The sequence below is a fragment of the Capricornis sumatraensis genome, chromosome 17, assembly GCF_032405125.1.
Source record: "Capricornis sumatraensis isolate serow.1 chromosome 17, serow.2, whole genome shotgun sequence".
Taxonomy (NCBI): Eukaryota; Metazoa; Chordata; class Mammalia; order Artiodactyla; family Bovidae; genus Capricornis; species Capricornis sumatraensis.
Window position 1 is genome coordinate 62,656,833 of NC_091085.1, and position 23,358 is coordinate 62,680,190.

A 23,358-nucleotide genomic window follows, 5' to 3' on the forward strand; every position below is an offset into this window, starting at 1 on the left:
GTCTGCTTTGGTCATTGCTCTACCCTTGGAACCTAGAACTTGGTTGGTTGATGCATATTCAGTTCTTGATAAATATTCATTGACTAGAAAGAGTAAATAACTGAATAGGTGAGATGCTGCATAGACAGAAAAATAGTTCGACTCTCTTCTTTCCACCCCTTCTGGATCATGGGGAGATGCTGGGGTCCAGCCTATATGAGCATCCCAATAATCAAGTCCAGATGTTTAAATGTTAATTCAGTTTGGCTGTCAGTGAGAGGGTTAAAATGACTACAGGTCCTGTAACTTAAGTCAGATGTATGGGGGAAGACCAAGATGGGAAAAGAAGACGAAGATGAGAGAAGAGGTTAAATGGCAATAAACCCACACAATTTTGAGATGACTGGAAGTTAAGCTTCCTTGTACAACCAAACCCAACACAAGATATTACAAGGACTCTTAAGGATGAGATTTTCTTGCACATCACTTGCCTTGTTGGAAAGTGCTCCATCCATTCACCCACCAACCCACCTACTCATCTCTATCTAGGACAGTATACATAAAGTTGAGAACTACACTCTCACTCTAATGGTGTGAAATGGGCCTAACATCAGCACCTACTTAACTGTAGTTGTGAGATTATTAGGCAAGAACATCACCCAGCACTGGGCCTGCTGCATATCAATAAATGATAACTGTATGTTACTATTAGGATTTCAATATCATGCCCAGATCCCACAGCTCCAACTTTTCCCCAGCCAGACAGCAAACATTCAACTCAATTTTATTATCCAGAATTTGAGGAGAAGGCTAAGAGGGAAGGATCCTGGAGAGGGAGTAGGCAGAGTCAGGCTGGACCAAGGAGCATCAGAGGCCGGGAGCCTGAGGCTGGTATGTGAGGGAGAAGGGGGCTTCCACCTGGGAGCAGCGCCCCCTAGAATGTTTTCAGAATCTGGTCTCCAGATGACCCTACCAGATCATAATGAGTCTCCATGAGAGCAGGCACACGGTGTAGACAGCCCTCCTCCACTGGGGTCACTGGTCGACCCAGGCCCACTACGTCTGGGCACTCTGGGACCGGATGGGGATGTTGATTCGGCTCTGCAGCCAGCTGATGTAATCCTCTTGAGGCATATGGATGATGTGTTCTCGCACAAACTAAGGGGGCAGACACAAGATAGCCTCAGATTTGGTCTGAAAGCTAGACTCCATGCCCCCTACCCTCCCCAAGAAGATCCCAGATGATTTGTGATTAAGGCTGGTGGCCCCAGGATACCTCCAACCCCTCAGGCATTCATAATCAAGAAAAGGGCCTCTTTCCAGTTTCCCAGTTCAGCAGGCTAATTTTAAGTCCCTTTTTGTCACCACTGACCCAGAGAAATCTGGGGAGAGCAGAAAAACCCAGCTGTCTGCATCTTTTTCTCTTTTCTACTGCAGAATATCTTTTAAAAAAGTCATTTGTCCATAAACATTTTTGGGTTCACAGACTCCCTTGAGAATTGAGGACAGCCACAGGCTTGCTTCCAGGAAAGGGTTAAGATACAAAGCACAGAGTTTCACATAAATTTCAGGTTAAGAGACCCCCCACATCCAGGTTAACAGAAGTTCTGTGATGTTCTACTGGGAGAAGAGCATGCTAACTTTTATGAGCTAGGGCTAGTAAAACTCAGCCCAGAGAAAGGGGAACATCCATATCCATAGTCCCCTCCTTTCACCCATTCAGAAACGGCTTTTTCCATAAGCTGTCACTGAGTCGTGTCCCACTCTTTGCAACCCCATGGACTGCAGCAGGTCAGGCTTCCCTAGTCAGGCTTTATCATCTCCTAGTGTTTGCTCAAACTCATGTCCACTGAGTCGGTGATGCCATCCAACCATCTTGTCCTCTGTTGTCTCCTTCTCCTGCCTTCAATCTTTCTCTAAGTGGCAGGTGGAATGCACACCCCACAACTGGAAAGATGCCCTGGAGACTTAGTTTCAGGCTAGCCTGCCAGATTCTCCCACAAAAGAGCTTCATGAGATGTGGGAAGTGGAATCTGATATTTGAGCTTGTCCACAAGGTATTTCTCCCTCCCCCAACTCCTGACTGTGTGCCCACATACACAAGCCAGGTCAGCCTGTGGAAGGGCCAGACCATCATGAAAACACTGAGAGGCCCAAGAAAGCCACCATTTGAGTCACTTCTTTGTCTTGAGACACTGAAAACCCTATTAAAACGTACATTTGCCATCACATAAAATTAAGGAAGTGACTCCACAGATATCTGTTAATACCTTAGTTGGAGGGCCCTTCCTCCTCCCCACATCTGCTGACACCTTTTGATGCCCTAAGGAAATAGGGCACCAGGAATTTCTAGGGGAGGTGGGGAAGGTAGGCTGCTACTGCAGACCCTTGTGAAGCTCCTCAGCACCCTTCAGATAAAGACCTAAATCCTTAACTTGACCTTCAGAGATCTGCACACGCTGACATTTCTGGTCCCCTGGGAACCATGCACCTTCCTGCTCTCTTCCTTCCAGAGCCGCTGACTGCGCTGAATCCCTCTAGCAGCTCAAGCTCTGTCCTGCTCCGGGGCCTGGGCACCTGCTCATTCCCTTTCTCTTCAGCTTGCTGCCTTTTCAGATCTCAGCTTAAAAGTCATCCTCCTCAGGGGGCTCTCGTTCAGAGAAGCCTCTTCCACATTTATGTTAAGTCAGGGCTCCTCAAACTGTATTGTGCGTATCAGTCACCTGGCATCTCACTGAAACACAGACACTGAGCTGGTCAGATACAGTTCAGAGCCTAGGATGCCGCATTTCTAACACGCACCCATGTGAGGTCCACAGGCCACGATTTTAGTTGCAAGCTTCACAGTGCTGCTCACTATGACTGTCAGTTATTGCACTCACATGTCCATTCATTTATGTTTCTCCAAAGACTCCAAGTTTCCCAGGGGGATCATTTACACAGAATATAATGTCCCCTGGAGTTGACCAACCAAGGTCACAGGACAATGCCTCTTCTATTGGATGATGAGTTCCATGAAGGCTTTTATGCCTTTTAAAAAACTTTAAAAACTTCAACAGTGCCTGGATGTTGAGAGGCCAGAATGAGTGTGTCTGGGGTGTTATGAGAGGAAAGGAAGTGCTCGTCACCTCGATGGCGACTGCGATGTCCGGGGAGCACAGTTCCCAGGCTCTTAGCTCCTGGAGCACCTTTAGGAGGACATGCGGTCGGATCCTCAGGTCCAGATTTTCCCCAAACTTCTGCAGTTTTGCCAGGATCTTCCTCACAGGGCGGAAATTCTTCAGATCCTCAGGGAGTCTGGACAGCAGGTCAAAGTACCTTCAATTCCAAAAGGATAGGATCGGTTAGGAAACTGCTGGCAGACAGTCTGGGCACCCAAAGGACCTCATCTCCACTCCTGGGATGTCTCCAGGGTAGCAACAGCCTTTATCTGGGGGACTTTCCTCCCTCCTCAACGTAAAGTATCCACAGATCAGGCAAGTCTTTGTTTTTAGGGATAGTAAAAACCGGGAGTCACGATTAGCACAGTGGCTCAGCAGTAAAGAACCCGCTTGTAATGCAGGAGACACAGATTTGATCCCTGGGTTGGGAAGATCCCCTGGAGAAGGGAATGCAACCCACTCCAGTGTTCTTGCCTGGGAAATCCCATGGACAGAGGAGCCCAGTGGGTTACAGTCCATGGGGTTGCAAAGAGTCAGATATGTCTTAGAAACTTAACAACAACAAAAACAATGAAAATTAAGGGCATGCTTTAAAGACAGGCATTGATGATTTTTTCTGCCAAGCAGACAATGTGAAAAGTTATAAGGAAGGAAAAATACTGGTATTCTGAAGCTACTCTTGGAGAGTTAATCGGGCCAAGAAGGACATGGACACACTTGTGGGATACCTTCTAGGATGCAAGAGGTTCTCACATACCAGCTGCTGAGGACGTGTGTCTCTGTGTGTGTGTATTTTCCATGTTCCTGAAAATGAACAATCAGAGGCCATGATTCTGGTGTTTCAGTGGGTTTTAAGAACCTACTTTGGCCACTGGATACAAAGAGCCTTCTCACTGGAAAAGACCTGATGCTGGGAAAGACTGAAGGCAAGAGGAGAAGGGAGGGACAGAGGATGAGATGGTTGGATGGCATCACTCACTCAATGGACATGAGTTTGAACAAACTCTGGGAGATGGTGAAGGACAGGGAAGCCTGGCATGCCTCAGTTCATGGGGTTGCAAAGGGTTGGACATGACTGACTGAACAAAAAATATTAACATTATGACAGCGTGTGAAGGTAGTTTGGGAATGCATCCTTGAGACAGTGGGAAAAAGGTAGGTTCTAACCTAGGGGTTCAGGTGTGGGTGAAGGTAGGGGTGTTATCTCATGGAAAATGGTTTTTTCCCCCGATTGTAGAAAAAGTTGAAGAAAAACTTGATCATCCATCATACATTTTGGCTGCTCATACTGCTTTATATTTGTTGTATCTGTTTATATATTTATTCTGATCTTTTTGTAAGCTCCCACTCTGCATTATTAAAATTGTTGAAGGGATTCTTGGTACATTTTTAGGCTTTCCTATCTTACTCTAAGATCTTGATTTACTCACCCTGACAGGATGGAGGTTTTGGAAATCAGACTCCAATTTTATATTGCAGATAAGCATAGAGACAGGTCAGACAGGGGTTTAAATCCTAAAGTTTCCTGATTTGTAAAGTGGGGGGTAATATGTACCCTTCAGGATTTTTGTGGGGAATAAAATAGACAATTCATGAAAAGTGCTTAGGAGGGGCGTGTCTACCATCCAGCTATCACCCAATTTGCATTATTCTGTGTTGTATTAATTACCACCCCTGTGCACACTGTTCTTGAGGTATGCCTGTCTGGCTTTGTATCATTAAGAGTTAAATTATTTGGGGAATATAGTTCTCCCCCCACAGACTTCAGGATCTGTTGGTATTTTCAGATTGGTTTGCCTCTTCTGCTTCTCTTATAAGGGTTGGCAAGTGAGTCTATATTTGCAAGCTGAAGCAAACAGAAGGTAAATATGGAGAGTGCAGCTAGGTAGATTATCTGTGGCTCAGGAACTGTGGGGTTTCTTGCCTGATTATACTCTGGATATAGCCTGTTTTGGGAGAGGGGCCCTCCTGGTGGCCGAGGACAGTTTTGGAGTGATGCCTCTCTGTCTTGAGGATAATGGGACTGAATGTAACTTTGTAACACCAGTACCCCGTTCACCACTTCCAGGGACTGCCTTATCTGGCTCTCAGGATCTTTACCAGTGGTCTGCAATTTCTTCTGCATCGGCTTTTACTGCGGAGACTTGGTGTCTCATTTTGGCTATATCCTTTTGGAAATTTGAGATAAGGTTGAAAGAGTGGAACTTCTGGATACCTCTTTCTTCTTGGCGCCTGCATCACAGATGATATGAGAAAGAGGAAGATGAATCAGATACTCTTTTTCTTTCACGTTCCTAGCTGCCCTCAGAGATCTGAGTTAAACACCTTTTCCTTCTTGAGGTCCTTCTTAACCCTCTCAGCTACCCTGTAAGATACCAGCGGGCTTTGGGCCTAAGAGGCTACAGCTCTCTCCAAGGTCCTGAAATGCTCATTGTCTTACTAAACCCAGTCACTTTTTAATCAGCCCTCATTCTCTCTCTACTTTTGATTGTCTTTCCAGTTTTCTCATTGGTAAGATGGAGGATAATCATCATTCCTAGATCCCAGTGGTGAGGAGTAAATGATAACGTGTGTATAGTGCTGAGGTCAGTGCTGACTCACAACAGCAGGCGTCTAACTCATGTTGGTTCCTCTCCTCCTCATGCCCTTCATCATCTTGTGCATACATCTTCTCTCTCCAAAGAGACTATATTACAAATATACCCATGCCGCCAACCATACACACATTTCGATGGCCTTTCATTTACTCAGAATAAAGTCCTTTGAGTGACTTACCCCCTAAGGCTCTGGATTATTCAGCCCCTACAACAACTTCCAGCCTTATCTCTACCCTTTCTATCCCTTTTCTCTCAGCATTTTAGGGTTGGTTCATGAGCTGGGTCAGGAAGATGCCCCTGCAGAAGGAAATGGCACTCCACTCCAGTATTCTTGCCTGGAGAATTCCATGGGCAGAGGAAGAGGAAGCTGGTAGGCTACAGTCCAAAGGGCCGCAAAGAGTCGAACATGACTCAGTTGACTGAGCACAAGTGAACAAAGTCTCTGAGATAAATCTCAGCTTGTCAGGGCTCAGCCTTAATGCCACCTCCTTAGAGAGGTCTTGCGGGATTACCAGTCTGCATTAGGTCCTCATGGTTTCACTCCTTCTCCTAGAACCCTTTTCCCTTACCGTGGAGCAGTGACTATAAATTGTACCCATAAATCTATCAGTTCAGTTGTTTTGTCTCTGCCCATATTTTCCAGGAGACTATAAGCTCCCTGAGAGTAGGGAACATGTCCTTCTCAATCCCTGTTATTGTCCCAACACCAAGCATCTGGTGGTTATATACTAAGTGCCAGATGAATATCCTTTGGGTGAATGGATACACGTGTGCTTACTTCATGAGGATTTCCATCTTATCCTGTAGACAGAAGCCAGCCTCCTGGGCCACGCTGTAAAACTTGGCCCTCATGGTGTTACACACCCCACTCTTGTACTGGATGATGTCACGGTTGGCACGACTGTGGACACAGATAAGATGGGCTTAGGGGACCAATCCCAAGGGACAGACGCATCCCTGGGGCCCAAGGTGCTTTGCAATAATACACAGCCAGGTTCTCCATCCTCACCTGGGACCTCCCTCAGCATTCCCCTGGATGTAGGGAATAACAGACCTTCCCAACAATGTTGGACTGGTGACTTAGGCCTTATTACACGAGCCCATGATGAGACATCTGGTCACTTTAGCTCAGCAAGGGCTAAGGACAGTGAGATGAAAATAGAACCTGGAGCTGGGAGGTAGATTCAGGTTCAAACTCCCTACCACCACGTTTTAGCTATGTGGCCTCTGGTGAGACATTTCATCTGGCCAGGTTTCAGACTGTTTCCTTGTAGAATGGGACAGTACCCCTGCCTCACAGAATTAGTTCTGAGGAATAAGCAAGAATGAATATAGCAGTTTTGAACTGTGGTGCTGGAGAAGACTCTTGAGAGTCCCTTGAACGGCAAGGGGATCAAACAAGTCAATCCTAAGGGAAATCAACCCTGAATATTCTTTGCAAGGACTGATGCTGAAGCTGAAGCTCTAACACTTTGGCCACCTGATGTGAAGAACTGACACATTGGAAAAGACCCTGATGCTGGGAAAGATGGAGGGCAGGGGGAGAAGGGGGGGCGACAGAGGATGAGATGGTTGCATGGTATCATCGACTCAATGGACATGAGTTTGAGCAAACTCCAGGAGACAGTGAAGGACAGGGCAGCCTGGCGTGCTGCAGCCCATGGGGTTGCCAAGAGTCAGACACGACTGAGTGACTGAACAACAAGCATGGAGGAAGGCTCTGTTGCCCCTGTCTGCATGGGCTGCTCCACATCTTGGCTATAAGCCCCTTGCTCTGGCGTCCTTTGTCCCTCAGTTGTATCTATGGCTTCAGGGAGCCTGGTTGGCACTGGGTTATTTCTACATCCCTGGGAAGATGGAGGCTGCAGTTGCCACAGTCCCTCTTGCCTGGCACCTTCCGTTGCCTACCTGGCAGACCTTTTAAGCTTCTTCTGGAGCACCTGGGAGTGGCTGTCTCCGCTTGTACTGCTGGATCTGTCACTGAGACACAGAGAAATGGTTTCACGTTGCCTGGAGTCTGATTCCCCCCCAAAGGGTGACTTCAGGGCCCCCATGACATCTGCCAGCCTCAGGTGAGTGTGGCGGTTCTAATCAAGGCATTCGATAGAACCGCGTGTTTTCCCCACACTTTGATCTTTGCTCCCACTGGACACTCTGCTTGCAGAGTCTTCCTTGTTTCTTCCCCAGCAGCTCAAATCCTGCCGGATCTCATGGCCTAGAGCAAGTGCTGCTCTGCCTCTCCTAGTCCAGTGGTGGCCTACTGCCTCTGCATGTTGCTGGGATGACAAGTTTTCAGGAGCCCAGCTTCTTCTGTATAAAATCGGTCTCTCCATCTGGAGGGCAGGTTCACTGTGGACACTCCCATCCTCCTCTCTCTCTGCACTTCTCCTGGGGTTGAGTGCAGATCTGGGGAGGGGCAAGTCCTCCTGGTCATGCTGTCTGGGGTGGTCCCAGCCCCAGGCTGCCTCTTCATTCAAGGATTCTCTTAACTGGACCCTAGTGCTGAACACCCAATTCACTCAGTTTGGGAGACAGGCAGAGCTGGGTTCAGAGCCCAGCCCTGGCACTGTCTACTCCTGGGCTGTGGAGAAGTGCCTCTGCTCTGGAGTGTCAGTTTCCTCATCTGTGATCAGGCAACTCCTGGTGCCATTTGCCCTTTCTAGGTTGGGAGGTGACTGAATTCCTCAAGTGGCTGCTCCCTCCTGTGACTGCCTAGCTGGGGTCCCTAGATGGGGTGAAGCTCTTTGCTCATCCCCGTCCCCCATACCTTCTGCTAGGTCCTCCTCCAGTGACCTGGGCCTTCAGCACCCATGTCCAGCATCTTCTCTCACACCCTGCCCCGCTTTGTTTCTTCCCAACATTTGAGACACTCACTTGACTGCTTTATCTGTGTGATTCTAGAGAGTGAGACTGTTTTCCTTATCCCTGTGATGTGTGGCAAATCCTCCCCTTCCTGCTCTGTGACATGTTGGACTTCTTCAGGGAGGCCAGCCATTTCTCAGACTCCTCCCCACAGGAAAGGGCCCGGCCTTTGCTGCTTTTCCCAGAGGCTCATGGGACTGGACCCAGAGGTCTCAGGTCTGGCAGGTGATGGAGCAAACCCTTATCCCATCTTGCTAGGGAGCAGAGCCCCGGTAATAATACCCAGAAGGCATTGCATTTGGATTCCAACCAGCTGCCCCTGCCTCTGCTGATGAATTCTTTAGGGGAGCAAGTGGGCTTTGACCTTCCTCCTATAGATGGCTCTCTTCTAGAGCTGAGAGAGTGTGACTCAGGGGGAGGCAGGAGGTGAAGGAAGTAGTGTTATTAGCTGTGATTTAAAAAAAAACAAACAACAAAGGACCCTTCTGCCTGTCTCAGTCAATCCTTTCCTCGACCCTCCTTGAATTTTAGCCCTACTGGTCTTTGCTCAGTGCCTCTAAGCTTCCTCCTGCCTCAGACTCTTTGCACATCTGTTCCCTCTGTCTGGAATGCTATTCCTTCTAGTCCCTCCACAGCACGGATCCTAGGTTCTATGGGAAGGTACAGGAATCACCTGCAGAGACTGCTCAGAATGAATGCAGATTTCAGATCCTACTGTTTCCAGCCAGAAGCTAGCTAATTCTTCTTTTTCCCTCAGGTCCTAGCTTAAATGTCAGACTCAGCCTTGGTTAGAATCCTGGTGCTCAACATTCACCTAATCCTCCATAATTCTCCTTCAGAATGCTATCTAGGGTCATGATTACACAACTATCTCTGTGGGATTATTTGATAAATGCATGACTCTCCCATTAGAACAGTAGCTCTTAACCACTGGCAGGATTCAAGGAGTCCAAGAATGCAGATGGAAAACGAACAAACAAAAAAAAACCCAACAGCTTGCATCTTTAGCCTTTCGCAGAAATGGAAATCACAGGTTTTTCCACATCACATTAAAATTATGGGAGATACTTTGAAAGATCATTTACACTTGACACTAATCCAAGACTACAGTAGTTATCAGAGCTGCTGCTATGTCTTGTTGTATGAGGCATTGCTGACGAAGCTCACAGATGACTATATATCCCATATTTGGTTGTAATATTATAATCAATATCACTAGATTTCTTTGTAAACTTCTGTAGTTTATAGTCTGCATTTGGAAGCATTCTGCTGAAAGGCATCCATAAGCTTTCTTGGATGGCCAAAGAGTCTATGATACAGGAGTTACGATGCCAGACCAGACAGTGGGCTCTACCCACAGGGCAGACTGCATCTGTCTTGTTTGCTGCTGAATCTCAAAAGAGCCGGGCACAGCTCCTGGGACATAGTGGGGACTGAGAAGTATTCTCTAGATGAACAAATAAACTGGGGGCAGACCTGCCCCTGCCCCGTTACAAGTCACCTGAGTAAAGAGGGAAGGGGTAGTTCCAACACACACCCTCCCCCCTTCATCTCTCCACTACCAGAGAAGACTAACTTTATGGCTCATGATCGTTGGGAAGTAACAGCTAAAGACGCACCACCAAGCCCTGGGAGTCAGGTAACTTATTTCCAGTGAAGAAGGAAGAAGATCCCCCTCCTTGCCCGCCTTCCCACAGTCTGGTGAGGGTGTCTCTGCAATGCCCCCTGTAACCGTGTGTTGCCTCCTGACTTACCCGCTAGGGCCCCGGGCCTTCCTACCTTGATTTGCGGGTGGTCTGCATGTCCTTATAGGCAGAATCGCTCTTGTTTTGTCTGAGCACTGACAAGATGCTGCAAAGCAAGATGAGTCACTTAATAAGGCTCTGAACATATAATGCTCTGAGGCAGTAAACATCCATGGGAGAACGAACGGAGGGTGCTCATGTACAGCGGGGATCCTAGGTTCTATACGAGGGCACATGAGTCACCTGGAGGAACCACCCAGAATGCACGTGTAGACTCCTGAGCCACATTCCTAGAGATCTGGAAACATCAGGCCTGGAGTGGGACCCCAAAGCTGCATTTAAAACCACGCACGCACGCACGCACGCACGCACGCACGCACGCACGCACGCACGCACGCACGCACGCACGCACGCACGCACGCACGCACGCACGCACGCACGCACGCACGCACAGTCTTCTGACTCGGGTTCGCAGAGAACATACTTTGAAAACCTTAGAATTTCCTGACACACCACGAAACAATGCCTGCTCAAAGTGCTTGTTAAAAAATATGGTTTCCTCTAGGGATTTTGGTTCAGTGCGTCTGGGATGAAGACCATAGATCTGTAGTTTTCACAAGTGCCCCAGCTGATTCTGATCTTCAGGGATGTTTGGGAAAGACTGTTAGAGGATTTTAAGAAAAGGTCATCTTCCTAGACAATGTTATGATCTGAATGTTTATGGTCTACTACTACTGCCCCCCACCCGCCCGCCAAATTCATATGTTGAATCCTAACCTTTTAGAGGATGCTGTTAGGAGGTGGCGGCCTTTGGGAGCTGATTAGATCATGATGGGGATCTAATGATTGAAACTGATGCTCTTGTAAAAGAGACCCTGGAGAACTAGCTTGTTCTTTCTACCACGTGAGGATGCAGAGAGGGGGGCAGCTGTCTATGAAGAAGAGCATCCCTGCTGGACACTGAATCTGCTGGCATCTGGATCCGGGACTTCGCAGCCTCCAGAACTGTGCAAAATAAATGCTGTTCACAAGCCACTCCGTTTATGGTTTTTGTTATATCAGCCTGAACACACGAAGACATGGGACCAGAGGGCAGTCTGGTCCTTGAGGCTAGGGGCTGGAAAGGCAGGCTTTCAGGGGTTTCTAAACAGCCCAGAATTCTATGTCTGTCTTGATGGGAGCAGATTTGGTGTCTAAAGTGAAATAGGAATCTATATTTTTAAAGTGAGGCAGGCAAATGAAAACCTGCAGCTTTCCCTAACTGTTTCTGTGAAGCTCTCCAATATTTGCTGTCTTTGTGAGAGATTAGGGAAACTTTTCTCCTAGAGGAATGGAAGCAGATAGGAAATTTCAACAGGTTCTTGCACTGAAACCATGGTTATCTTATCATTAAAGTGAATGCAGGGGCCAGGTGAAGAGTTTTGTGAGAACCAGGTTCTCATGTGGTTTAGTCTTTGAGTGCCTGAAGCAAGTCATCCTTCTCCATCTATGAGATGGGACAAAGGAATTGGGTACAGGTTAATCAATCTGTCTCAGCAAAGTGCTGCAAAGGTTCCACAGGACACTGCACATGAAATAAAAGTAACCACCGCCTCCACTGTCACCAATTTTTACATGCTTACAATATGCCAGGCACAGGCTAATATGTTAAATGCATCATCTCACTAAATGCTTAATATGACTTGGTGACGTAGACATTATTTCCATAATAATGAAAACACTTTACCAGGAAATTATCATTTAATTCTCATTGCAGCCCTTTGGGATAGGTTATTAATGAGCCTCATTTAACAGAATTGGAATCAGGCTCAGAGAGGTGAAGCAACTTGCTCAGCAGCACACAGCCATTAACTCGGAAATGGAGCTCAACCCTCCTCTGCTTGGTACCACTGCCAATGCCTGGATGATACACAATCTCATTCTACAGATGAGAAAACTAAGGTTTAGAGAAAGGCTGAGGGACTTGTTCAAAGGCACTAGGTCTTGAACCCACGTCAGTCTGATTCCAAAGCCAGTGTTCATGATGTGAATGCTCACACAGGAAAGGAGCTTCTTGGAGCTGATGCTTCATCACTGTCATGTCTTTAATGCTGATAAGCCAGGCAAAGAGGCTGGGGCCGTAAGGGCCAACACTGTCGCCGCATGCCTCAGAGCCGCTCTTCAGGGCCTCGAAGCAAGTTGAAGCAGTAGCAGCTGCCAACTCATCATGAATAAGCAGAGGCGGGTGTGATGCATGTGAGCTTGCTTGGTGAACTGTAATTATGGTAATAACAATAACCAATAAGTCATAGCCAGCATCCTAGTAGGCTGAAGGCGATGATGAACCTCTCTCATGCCTCATTCATTCTGGGGAAGTAATTTGCTTACTTAGAGGGATCCACGCTTGGGAAGGGAGCTTCAGCTCTAGCCTGCATGGTCTCTGAGGCTTTTAGAGGGTCAGACGTCCAGTGCCTGGGGCTTTCCGCCGGAAGGAGGACACCTTGGGTTCAAGTTCTGACTCTCTGAGCCAATTACATTGGTTGCCTGTCAGCTCGAAACTGCAGAGGGATTCTTTTTGCTCCATGGATAGAAATCAGAATCCCAGAGGTGGCTTCCAAGGTCCCAGCAGACTTATACCTCTTCCCATCCCATTCTGGCAGCATTTTGGTCCGTTCTGAGCATGTTTGCACATGCATGCCTGTAATGTTCACTCCCCTTGCCTGCTCTCCCTGCTTCTCTCGTAACTTTGGTTAGCTAGCTCTTCTTCATGCTTCATCCAAAATCTCAGCTTGAAGTTTCCTCCTTGGACAGAGCTTCTCTGATCCCCATCCCAGACGAGATCAGATGCTCCTATTACTTCCTCTTACAGGTCTGAGATTTCTTTCATAACACTTCCTGCAATAATGAGTACAGGTGGTCCATCCATATTCATAAATACTCACTAAAAGAATGAATGAATAACCTTTGGGTTCCTGGGAAGAAGGGCAGCGGAGTAGTGAAAGGAAGAGTTTTTGAAATAAGAAAGTTGCAGATTTGAGTTGTCACCTTACCATTCGTTAGCTGGGAGACCTGAAACAAGTTCCTTACCCTCTCTGAACCTCATTTCCTTATTTGTAAAATATAGACAACAGTACCTACCTTGTGGGGTTGTTGGAAGGGCTCAGGGAGGTGATATATGTGAACAAAGTACGCGGTTCGGCACTTGTCACAGAGAAAATGCTCAACCATGGGGCACTGCTGGCCTGAACGATATCACTCTGATGCTGACATCCTTTATTTGACCAGGTATCGAGAGAATATACCTGGGTGCCTGTCTTTGCATCTCGTTTTCCAGGGTGATTGTTCTCCGAGCATCTTCCCGAACCATCTCTAGGAGCTTCTGCAGACCTGATGGAAACACAAGAAGTCACTGCCTGCAGGGTGCCTGTGAGACAGGACTGTGCAGGTCAGGGCCCAGCCCCCAGCCTGATATCATCTTTGCTTTGGAGCACTGTCACCTGGTAGCCCAGTTGGTAAAGAATCCACCTGCAAAACGTGTCCGACTCTTTGCAACCCCATGGGCTATAGCTAGCCAGGTTCCTGTGTCCATGGGACTCTTCAGGCAAGAATACTGGAGTGGGTTGCCGTGCTCTCCTCCAGGGGATCTTTCTAACCCAGAGATCAAACCCGTGTCTCTTACATCTCCTGCATGGGCAGGTGGGTTCGTCACCACTGGAACCACCTGGGAAGCTCCAAATTGGGGTAAGGTGGGCCCTTCATCCAGTATGACTGGTGTCTTTGTAATGAGTGAAGAAGACGGCCACGTGAGGACAGAGGCAGACTGGACTGTTGCTGCTTCTACAAGCCAAACTGTCAAGGCTGCCAACAGCCGCGGGAAGCTAAAAAAGGCAGGGAAGGGTTCTTCCCCACAGATTTCAGAAGAAACAAAGCCCTGCCGACACCTTGGCGCCTAACCCCCAGGACTGTGAAACAATGAGTTAACGCTGTTTTCACCCAGGACATGGTGTTCCGTTAAGGCAGCTCCAGGGATCTAGTACATGGACACTCTTAAAAGCTGAAAAATAACATATATCTGGAGTGAGCTACATGCTTCAGGGTGAGTAGGAGAGTAGAAGCTCTAAGTGCTTTATACGGATACAGATGGGTAAGGTAAGTAGCTGGCACTGTGCTTGTCATCCAGGCACTGTCAATATTTGCAGAATAAATAAGTAAATGACTAAGGAGAAAAAAAAAAAACAGGAAGGGTTTGGAAAGCTCTGAGCTAGATGTGGAATATTAATGAAGGAACACAATGCCAGTGTAGACACTTTCCTTCAGTAGGTGTCTGTAGTCGCCTCAGGGTTGAGTCTCAAAAGCCATACCTGGACGGGTGAAGCCAGTGCTTCCCACGTCTGTTCATGTCCAGCCTGGTTTGTGAACGCAGTCACTGGTTGCTGGCAAGAGGGTGTTCCCCTCAGCGACCTCCCCTCGGCCATCCAGGCTGTCATAATCATCAACGTTTAGCCATTTTCTACCCCACCTTCCTCGTAACCTGTGGGCAGGGTTCCATTCGACCTGACTCTGACCTTCATTTTTGTCTCATCATGCCCACCTCCCCTCCTGCTATGCATCCCAGCATCCTTATGGTGTGTCCAGAAGCCTGTTTGTGAGGGAGCTCTGGCTTTCTCCCCTTCTCTGCTCCCCCATTTCTGCCCCTCCTTGTAAGCAAATCAGCCTAGTGGGTGGATCCCAGAGAATGCCCAAAGCGACCTGGCGCACTGGGCAGCTCTCCCAGAGAATCCCCTCTACGGCTCCATATGCCACTTAAGGCACTGAAGTCTGTCTGTTTGTTTTTTCCTGCGAGCCAGTAATGCCTCTGGGCAGGAATGGTGCCTGCCGACATCGAGGTCCATCCATCCCATAGCTGAGGCTGGATGTGTATGAACTGGCACAAAGCCTTGGGCTGTGAGGCCCGCATTTACCCACAGAGGCTAACTGAAAGGAGAGACTTGTTTGCAAAAGGTACAGATGCCACGAGAGAGAGTTTCCCTGAGGAAGACAGCCCTGTGATGGATGCCCACACTTGGAGGAACCTGCCTAGTTCTTAGTCCCCAGGGCTATGGACATGCCATTACCCAATGCTCAGAGACAACAGCATCCTCTGGTTCTGGATGACAAGCCACACCCCTAAAGAAAAAATTCTAGTTCCCTCCTCCATCACCCATCATCCCCAGCCAGTCTAAGAACCTTACTTGAGAGCACCTATACCCTCTCTTTGGAGGAAAAGAGAGGGAGTCCTTTTGTTGTATGCGGTTGGTTCAGGGGGTTGGGGGGACAGTAGAAGCCACAGGACTCTTCTTTTTGAGTTACTACTTAAGTGAGTTTTTCCTCTAACAGTTCCAACACCAGCAGCTTTAAGACTGGCAAGAGAAACGGCACGGGCTTTAGTTTCTCTGGAATCCCCTGATCACTGACTTGGGAGGAGACCAGTCCACTCAGAGGCCACGGCCCGCTGTCCCCAGTGATTTGTGTCTACAGAGACTTCATTATGCAGCCAGCCCTGGAAAGCAAACCTTGGTCAGATGGTGCATCTCTCAGAATAGGATTCATGAATTCAGAATCAATTTGAGGAGGTTTTAGAAGGCAATGAAAGTCTGGGAAATTAATCTACTTTTGTGCAGGCTCTGACAGACGCAGTAGAGGTTAAGGGATGAACAGAGGAGAAGGGTGAGGACCTGGAGGGAGGAGAACGAACTCTCTGGATGTCGGTCTCTGGTGGGAATGCATCTCCCAGCCGTTGCTGGGCACCTGCCGTGTGCCAGGCTGAAGCTAAGACATTGTTCCACGCCTGAAGGGAGCTCACACGCCTTTCCCCTTTCTTCCTTAGTAACAGAAATATATATATGCATATGTACTCTGTGTGTCAGGGGGGGAAGGGGGTGGGCGTGGGAGGAAGCATTTATTACCCCAATTTCCCAACATCCTTTGCAGCTAAAGGACTAAATGCTGTGACTAAGTCCTGTGGCTAAATTCCGGGCCATGAGATTTTAGGAGAAATGTTGTATGAAGCTTCTGAGAAGACTGCTTAAGCTCGGTTGGAAGTGAGCACTTTTCTACTTCACCTACTTCCTTCTGCTTCCGTCCAAGGATGTGACTCTGATGACTGGCATTCCAGCAGCCATTTTGGACCATGAAGTGATCCATGGTGAAGAAGACAGACAGAAGGAAGTAGGATCCCTAATGATATTTTGGAACCACCCTATCTCTAATCTGGGCTTCCCTGGTGGCTCAGCTAGCAAAGAATCTGCCTGCAGTACAGGAGACCTGGGTTTAATCCCTGGGCTGAGAAGATCCCCTGGAGAGGGAATGGCTCAGTATTCTGGCCTGGAGAATTCCAGGGACTGTATAGTCCATGGGTTGCAGAGTGTCGCACACAACTGAGCAACTTTCACTATCTCTAACCTGCAAAAAAAAAAAAAAAGTTAATAAATTTTTATCTTTTTTAAACTAGTATTTTTCAGGTCTCCATACCTAGCCAAAAGAAGTTCCTACCTGAAACAGGGAGACGTCGTTGTATTAAGTGAAAAGTAAGTACCTAATGGGACTTCCCAGGTGGCTCAGTGGTAAAGAATCCACCTGCCAATGCAGAAGACACAGGAGTTGGGGGTTCAATCCCCAGGTTGGGAAGATGCCTTGAAGAAGAGAATGGCTACCCACTCCAGTATTCTTGCCTAGAGAGTCCCGTGGACAGAGGAGCCTGGTGGGCTACAGTACCTGGGGTTGTATAGAGTCAGACACCACTGAGCATGCATGCACTTAACGACTTTATGCAAGCAAGTAAAAATATGAAGAACTGAGAGGAAAGCAGGGAAAACTTTGCAGTGAAGAGCCTACGTCTCACTTAAGAAGGGCGGCTCCAGTTGAATATTTTCATACAGTTTGCTGGCCAACTGTTGCCACAAATAGTAATGTTTTTTAAAGCCAGGATTTCGATGTCCAAACTCTCAAGCTTAAACAGTCACTCCTACTTAAAATAATAATAATAATAACTTCTGTGCTAAATAACACATGGATGGCGGGAAACAGCCTATGTGCCCTACCTTTCTATCTCTAAACTAAGACAAAAGATAGGGGTAAAGAGGGGGCAGGGTCCAAAAGCGTTTGGGGAGGTGCCACTGGCTGCAGTTTGACTCGGAGGAGGGAAGCCACTGGGAAAGGGTCAGAGGTGTCTTAGAAAGGGGGTCACAGTGTGACACAACTTCCTATATCAATTTTCCAGAAAAGGCACATTTCCAGAGACAGGAATTAAGTTTGTGGTGGGAAAGGAGAAAGGCTGTCAATGGACATGAGCTTTCCTTTGGGGTTGATTGACATGTTCTATAATTAGATGGTGGCAATGGTTACACAACTCTATAAATTTACAAAGAATCATTGAATTGTACACTTAAAACAAGTGAATTTTATGATATGCAAGTTATATCTCATTAAAGTTTAAAAAAGCAGGTACCGAATTTCAAAAATATAGTATGAAAACATAAAATACCTTATCAATATTTTTATATGATTATATGTTAAAATGACAATATTTTAGAAATTGGGCTAAGTAAAATATAGTATTAAAATTTTTTAAAAGAGCAATTGCTGACCATGGGCTGTTTCCCAAGTGGAAATGGTCCAGAGTAACCCAGGTTAGAGTTTATTTCTGATTTCCACTGGGGAAAAGCAAAGGGGTCCTTGGAAATTGGCCAGGGCTAGAGGACCTGTGTGTCTTCTTTAACTGAGTGGGGGTAAAGGTGAAGCATAAGGGGCTCTTGATGCCTGGCTTCAAGGCAGAGTCAGCACAGACTGGTCAGATCTAAGGCAGGACTTACTGATATGGAGAGGCTCTTCTTCAGGCTTGGTCGAAGACGATTCATTGTCCTCGATGTCCTTGCTGCCTGTCGCCTGGATGATCACACTTGGAGGTTCATCCGAGCCTGGGATCACGGAGATCATGCTGCTCTGGGGGGATGACCCTCCACTCGTCCGAGACAGACTGAGGGTGGAGCCTCGCCGGCTTGGTTTGCGGGTGGTGGGGCGTGCTACAGGGATTTTGAATTTCTTGGTCTGAAGAAAAGAAATAAGAAAGGGAAATTTTGGAAAGAATGAAGGAAGGAGGGGAGAGGGGAGGGAAGGAAGTAAAAAAGCAAAACCCTGGCTCTGAATGTAAATTCTTTTTGACTCTTTCCAAACACCATGAGATATATTTTGGGTCTGGGGAAACCTGCCACAAAGTGACGTCATTCATACGCGTGTATCACCACAGGCAAGTTTGGTGGGACTTACTCTATTCAGTGAGTGCCAGGATTGCCCAGTAGTCGCCACAGGAAGCTGAACATGAAATCCAGTGACGCTGCCATGAACCAGAACACATCCTGACTTCCCTTTCGTAACAACCATCAGAGTTGATTTTTAAACTAGGGGAGGATGGGTCTAATTTCTTTTAGCTTTATCTTGTTCTTCCTCCCCCAATTCGAGGAATCAACTTTGTGTTCACCAGATGACACCTGGGCCTCAAAGAATCAAGAGTTATATTCGCTGGGGTTTTCTGAAGAATACGAAATGGAGAAAGCTCTAGCCTTTACATTCAGGAGGTGGAGTTGGGGAGGCAGAGTTGACTGATGAGGAGAAGGGGAGGCGCCATGATGGAGGCGGGCAGGAAGACCGAGCTGACAAGTCTTAGGAGGCAACAGGCGGAAGGTAGGGAAAGTCCTGTGAGAGGAATGTGACTTTTTGAAAGGAGTCAGAGTGGGCAGGTTACAGGTATGTGTGCGTGTGCATGTGTGTGTGTGCGCGCACACTCTCTTGTATGACTGGCTGTCACTTTAGAATGTACTTTGTGTGGTTATGTCCTCATTTAATTCATGATTAATTAATTGGGCTAAGTAAAATACAGTATTAAAGTCCTGGTCTTAGGTTTCCTAACCTGTCCCAATTTACTCAGCTACTCCGGGTAAGAGCTCAATGCAGGTCTGGGCTACAGTTTACACTCCGTTAAAATAGAAACAATTTCATTTGAGAACATTTGAAATGAAAGCTCTTGGAGGGCAGTCTGAGATCTTCTTTGGCTGAAACTCATAGCTTGTGATGCCCTAGGGAAGAAGATAAGGAGAGGCACACCTGAAGACACACAATGTCTGATCAATGTCTAACAGGGAGGCTGCGGCTGCTGCTGCTAAGTCGCTTCAGTCCTGTCTGACTCTGTGCGACCCCATAGACAGCAGCCCATCAGGCTCCCCGTCCCTGGGATTCTCCAGGCCAAGAATACTGGAGTGGGTTGCCATTTCCTTCTCCAATGTATGAAAATCAAAAGTGAAAGTGAAGTCACTCAGTTGTCCCGACTCTTAGCGACCCCATGGACTGCAGCCCACCAGGCTCCTCCATCTATGGGATTTTCCAGGCAAAAGTACTGGAGTGCGGTGCCATTGCCATCTCCCTAACAGGGTGGAGAGGGTGGCTTTCAGCAGGCCTCATCTCAGGGAGTCCACAGTGTGTAATCAGAAGTTATTTTTTGACTGGCTACTAAGAGAGTCAAGTTGGCTTAAAGCTCAACAGTCAGAAAACTAAGATCATGGCATCTGGTCCCATCACTTCATGGGAAATAGATGGGGAAACAGTGGAAACAGTGTCAGACTTATTTTTGGGGGCTCCAAAATCACTGCAGATGGTGAGTGCAGCCATGAAATTAAAAGACGCTTACTCCTTGGAAGGAAAGTTATGACCAACCTAGATAGCATATTCAAAAGCAGAGACATTACTCTGCCAACAAAGGTCCATCTAGTCAAGGCTACGGTTTTTCCAGTGGTCATGTATGGATGTGAGAGTTGGACTGTGAAGAAAGCTGAGCACAGAAGAATTGATGCTTTTGAAGTGTGGTGTTGGAGAAGACTCTTGAGAGTCCCTTGGACTGCAAGGAGATCCAACCAGTCCATTCTGAAGGAGATCAGTCCTGGGTGTTCTTTGGAAGGAATGATGCTAAAGCTAAAACTCCAGTACTTTAGCCACCTCATGCAAAGAGTTGACTCATTGGAAAAGACTCTGATGCTGGGAGGGGTTGGGGGCAGGAGGAGAAGGGGACAACAGAGGATGAGATGGCTGGATGGCATCACCAACCAGATGGATGTGAGTTTGAGTGAACTCCGGGAGTTGGTGATGGACAGGGAGGCCTGGTGTGCTGCAATTCATGGGGTCGCAAAGAGTCGGACACGACTGAGCAACTGAACTGAACTGAACTGGAGTCAATTTCTAGGGAGGTTGATAAGAAGTCTGGGGTCCCCGAGGAGGAGAATGGGGTCTGGGACTCTCAAAGCAGAGATAGGGGTCTGGAATTCTCAAGGAGGAGGAAAGGACAAACATCTTTTTTTTTTTCCCCTCTATATTCCCTTAGTCTGTCACATAAAATGTTTTTTTCTTTAAGCCCAGAACTGATGATTACATAACAAACAACTCAGTTTAAACTCTGTACTAAGGATTATATAACAACAATGTATCCTGCTTGAGGACAGTTTCTCTCTCCTGAAAACCTTCTGGCTAATCCTGTTATCTTAAAATGTAAATTATGGGAGTGGGTCTAGTAAGATCTTTACAACCTTGAGACATTCTTTGGATTTATTGTAATAACTAATTTAAAAAGTATATAACTCCTTTGCTTAGATTAGCAAGGGGGGCACTCTCTGTTCCCCTTCTGATGTCTATATCAGAAGCTTTCTCTGTTCCTTTTTATACTTTAATAAAACTCTGCTATACGAGATCTCTTGAGTGATCAATCCTGGTCCCCAGTCCCGAAGCTATATCTTCTTCACTGTTCACAGTAAGCTATCACTACTTCAGGGGCCCTGAGTGTAGGTGGAACTGTTAGGGGAAGCACACTGATTGAAAACGCCCACCCTGGCCAGGCACCATAGTAACCATTTGCATGAGTTGTTTTATGACAGGAGATCTTGATAAGGAATATGGAACTAATAAGCCACTACCAACCGGAAGAGTTCGGGAAAGGTTGAAAGGAGACACCGCGTGTCCGTCCACTTCCCAGAATCCCTCTCGCTAGCATCCATCTTGGCGGAGCGATGTGTGCGCCACCAGGAAAGACTCTGAATTAGAATGATTGGCCAAAGACCACCGGAAACTAATCCCATCACCATAAAACCCGAGACTGCTAGCCACGCAGCAGAGCAGTTCTCCTGGGTTCCCTTACCCTACTGCTCTCCACCTTTCCCAATAAAATATCTTGCTTTGTCAGCACATGTGTCTCCTCCGACAATTCATTTCTGAATGTTAGACAAGAGCCCAGTTTCTGGCCCTGGAAGGGGGTCCCCTCTTCCTGCAATAGAACCTCCCTGCTCCGGAAGAGGGAAGGGATTTCTCCATTACACAAGGCAAGAAGAAGGCCGGGGAAGAGGGACAGGAGGAGGCTGTGGGTCTTAAGATGTGATGTCTCCCTGTGAACACCACCTCCCCCAACAAATCTTCAGGGAAAAGCCACACAAGTGATGGAATGTTTCAGAAAGTGATAGCCCGGGGACCTAGAGTTCGAACTGGGTTTAACCAGATCTCCAAGGGAGTAGATGAAGCTACAAAATGACTGAGATAAAGAAAAAGCAAATGCCCAAAGCTGACATGCTCTCGCCTTTGATAAATTAGCAGCCTGGTGTGGTGTCCCCTTTGTCGTGGCACTGCAACTGGACAAGAGCTTGCCAGACGGTCAGAGGGCTCCTTTGCCCCCTGCCCCAGCTAGGGAGAGAGACTATCAGAGCTCTGTGATAATACCTGTAGAAGTCAGCTCTTCCTGACTCACCTGGCACAACGTGAATTCTTGATTCTGGAAACCAGACTCTTTTACATCAATGTCATTTTTGAGGTCTGGACAGATTGTGTCACCAGGACAGCCTGGAGTCTTGCAATGAGCACTGGACCCAGAGCTCGGGGACTTGCCTGGAGCAGGTCACTCCCCTACCTCCTCTCCCTCATCTGTACAACAGAGAGGATGGGCTGGGATGATCACAGAAGAGCTTTCCACCCAGAGTTCTGTGCACATCTTCCTTGCATTAGGATTTCATTCTGTGCTCCTAAAGCTGCCATTAATTAAAATTCAATTAACAGTCACAGCCAGGAAATCCAAAGTGAAGGGCTGACACTTCTGATTAATTGAGAGTGGCAGAAGAATAAAATGTGGGTGGGGGGAGGTGTGATAGGCAGATTCGGCATCCTGCTTGCCCTTTATTGAACTGACTCTTCCTGAATTGACTTAAATCCCCAAATGCTTCTTCTCTGTGTCTGGTATTTCACTCAAGGAGTGGTGTTAATTGGCTGCTGTGCTTCCAACCAGGAAGGACTGCTTTTTTGCAAAACAAGGAAAAGGTTTCCTTATACTTTCTTAGAAGCAGGGGTTTCAAACTGGTGGCCCATGGGGAGACATGTTTAACTGCTCAGAATTCTACAAACTGGGCATATGTTCATATGAAGTACTGAGGTTACTGGTCTCTCTTGAAAATGATAAGTTCTGGATCCCATTTTCACATGGTGAAATGAGTAGAGCTAGGCAAAGGTTGTTTCCTTTAGCTGTGCAGGAGAATTCTTGTTTGCCATAGACCTCCCCACTCCCTGCTATATTACCCAGCCTAATCTTTCCATTTATGCAATTTCCCCAGCTTTTGAGGATCACTGCCCTGGCACTGATGAGCTCTACACATAAAGAAGAATATTGATTGCTGTGGAAGTTGACTGGAGCCTCTCTTTCAAAGTCCTTTTTCTGCAGGTAGAGAAACTGAGGTCAATAGAGAGGAAAGGACTTCTTCAACACCATGCAGGGAATTGGGTCACAGTGGCTAAATTAGGTCTCCTGACTCCTGATTCAGTGCTTCCCCAGCCTCAGGACAGACCACACTGCAGCCTAGAGTGTGACCCACAAACTTGCCCAGGAGGGATTTCAACTCGGAGTTCAAGGGCAAGTGATTCACTCACCCCTCCTCCAACTATAGCTGTCAATAGTCCTGAAGGACATTTTTTTTTTTTAAAGGT

The 23,358-nt window shown here is 47.2% G+C and overlaps 1 protein-coding gene across 1 annotated transcript in view; it reads right to left on the reverse strand.

The window, feature by feature from the left end:
* Window positions 1-1,035: 1,035 nt before the first annotated feature.
* Window positions 1,036-23,358, reverse strand: part of CCDC60 (coiled-coil domain containing 60) — a 167,662-nt gene continuing 145,339 nt past the window's right edge. Inside the window, exons 7-14 of the mRNA XM_068989616.1 lie at window positions 18,174-18,408; window positions 13,626-13,710; window positions 10,379-10,450; window positions 7,655-7,717; window positions 6,516-6,638; window positions 5,241-5,372; window positions 3,108-3,297; window positions 1,036-1,137 (exon numbers count right to left, since the gene is read on the reverse strand). Coding sequence (XP_068845717.1) covers window positions 1,036-1,137; window positions 3,108-3,297; window positions 5,241-5,372; window positions 6,516-6,638; window positions 7,655-7,717; window positions 10,379-10,450; window positions 13,626-13,710; window positions 18,174-18,408 — 1,002 coding nt within the window. The remainder of the gene's footprint in view (window positions 1,138-3,107; window positions 3,298-5,240; window positions 5,373-6,515; window positions 6,639-7,654; window positions 7,718-10,378; window positions 10,451-13,625; window positions 13,711-18,173; window positions 18,409-23,358) is intronic.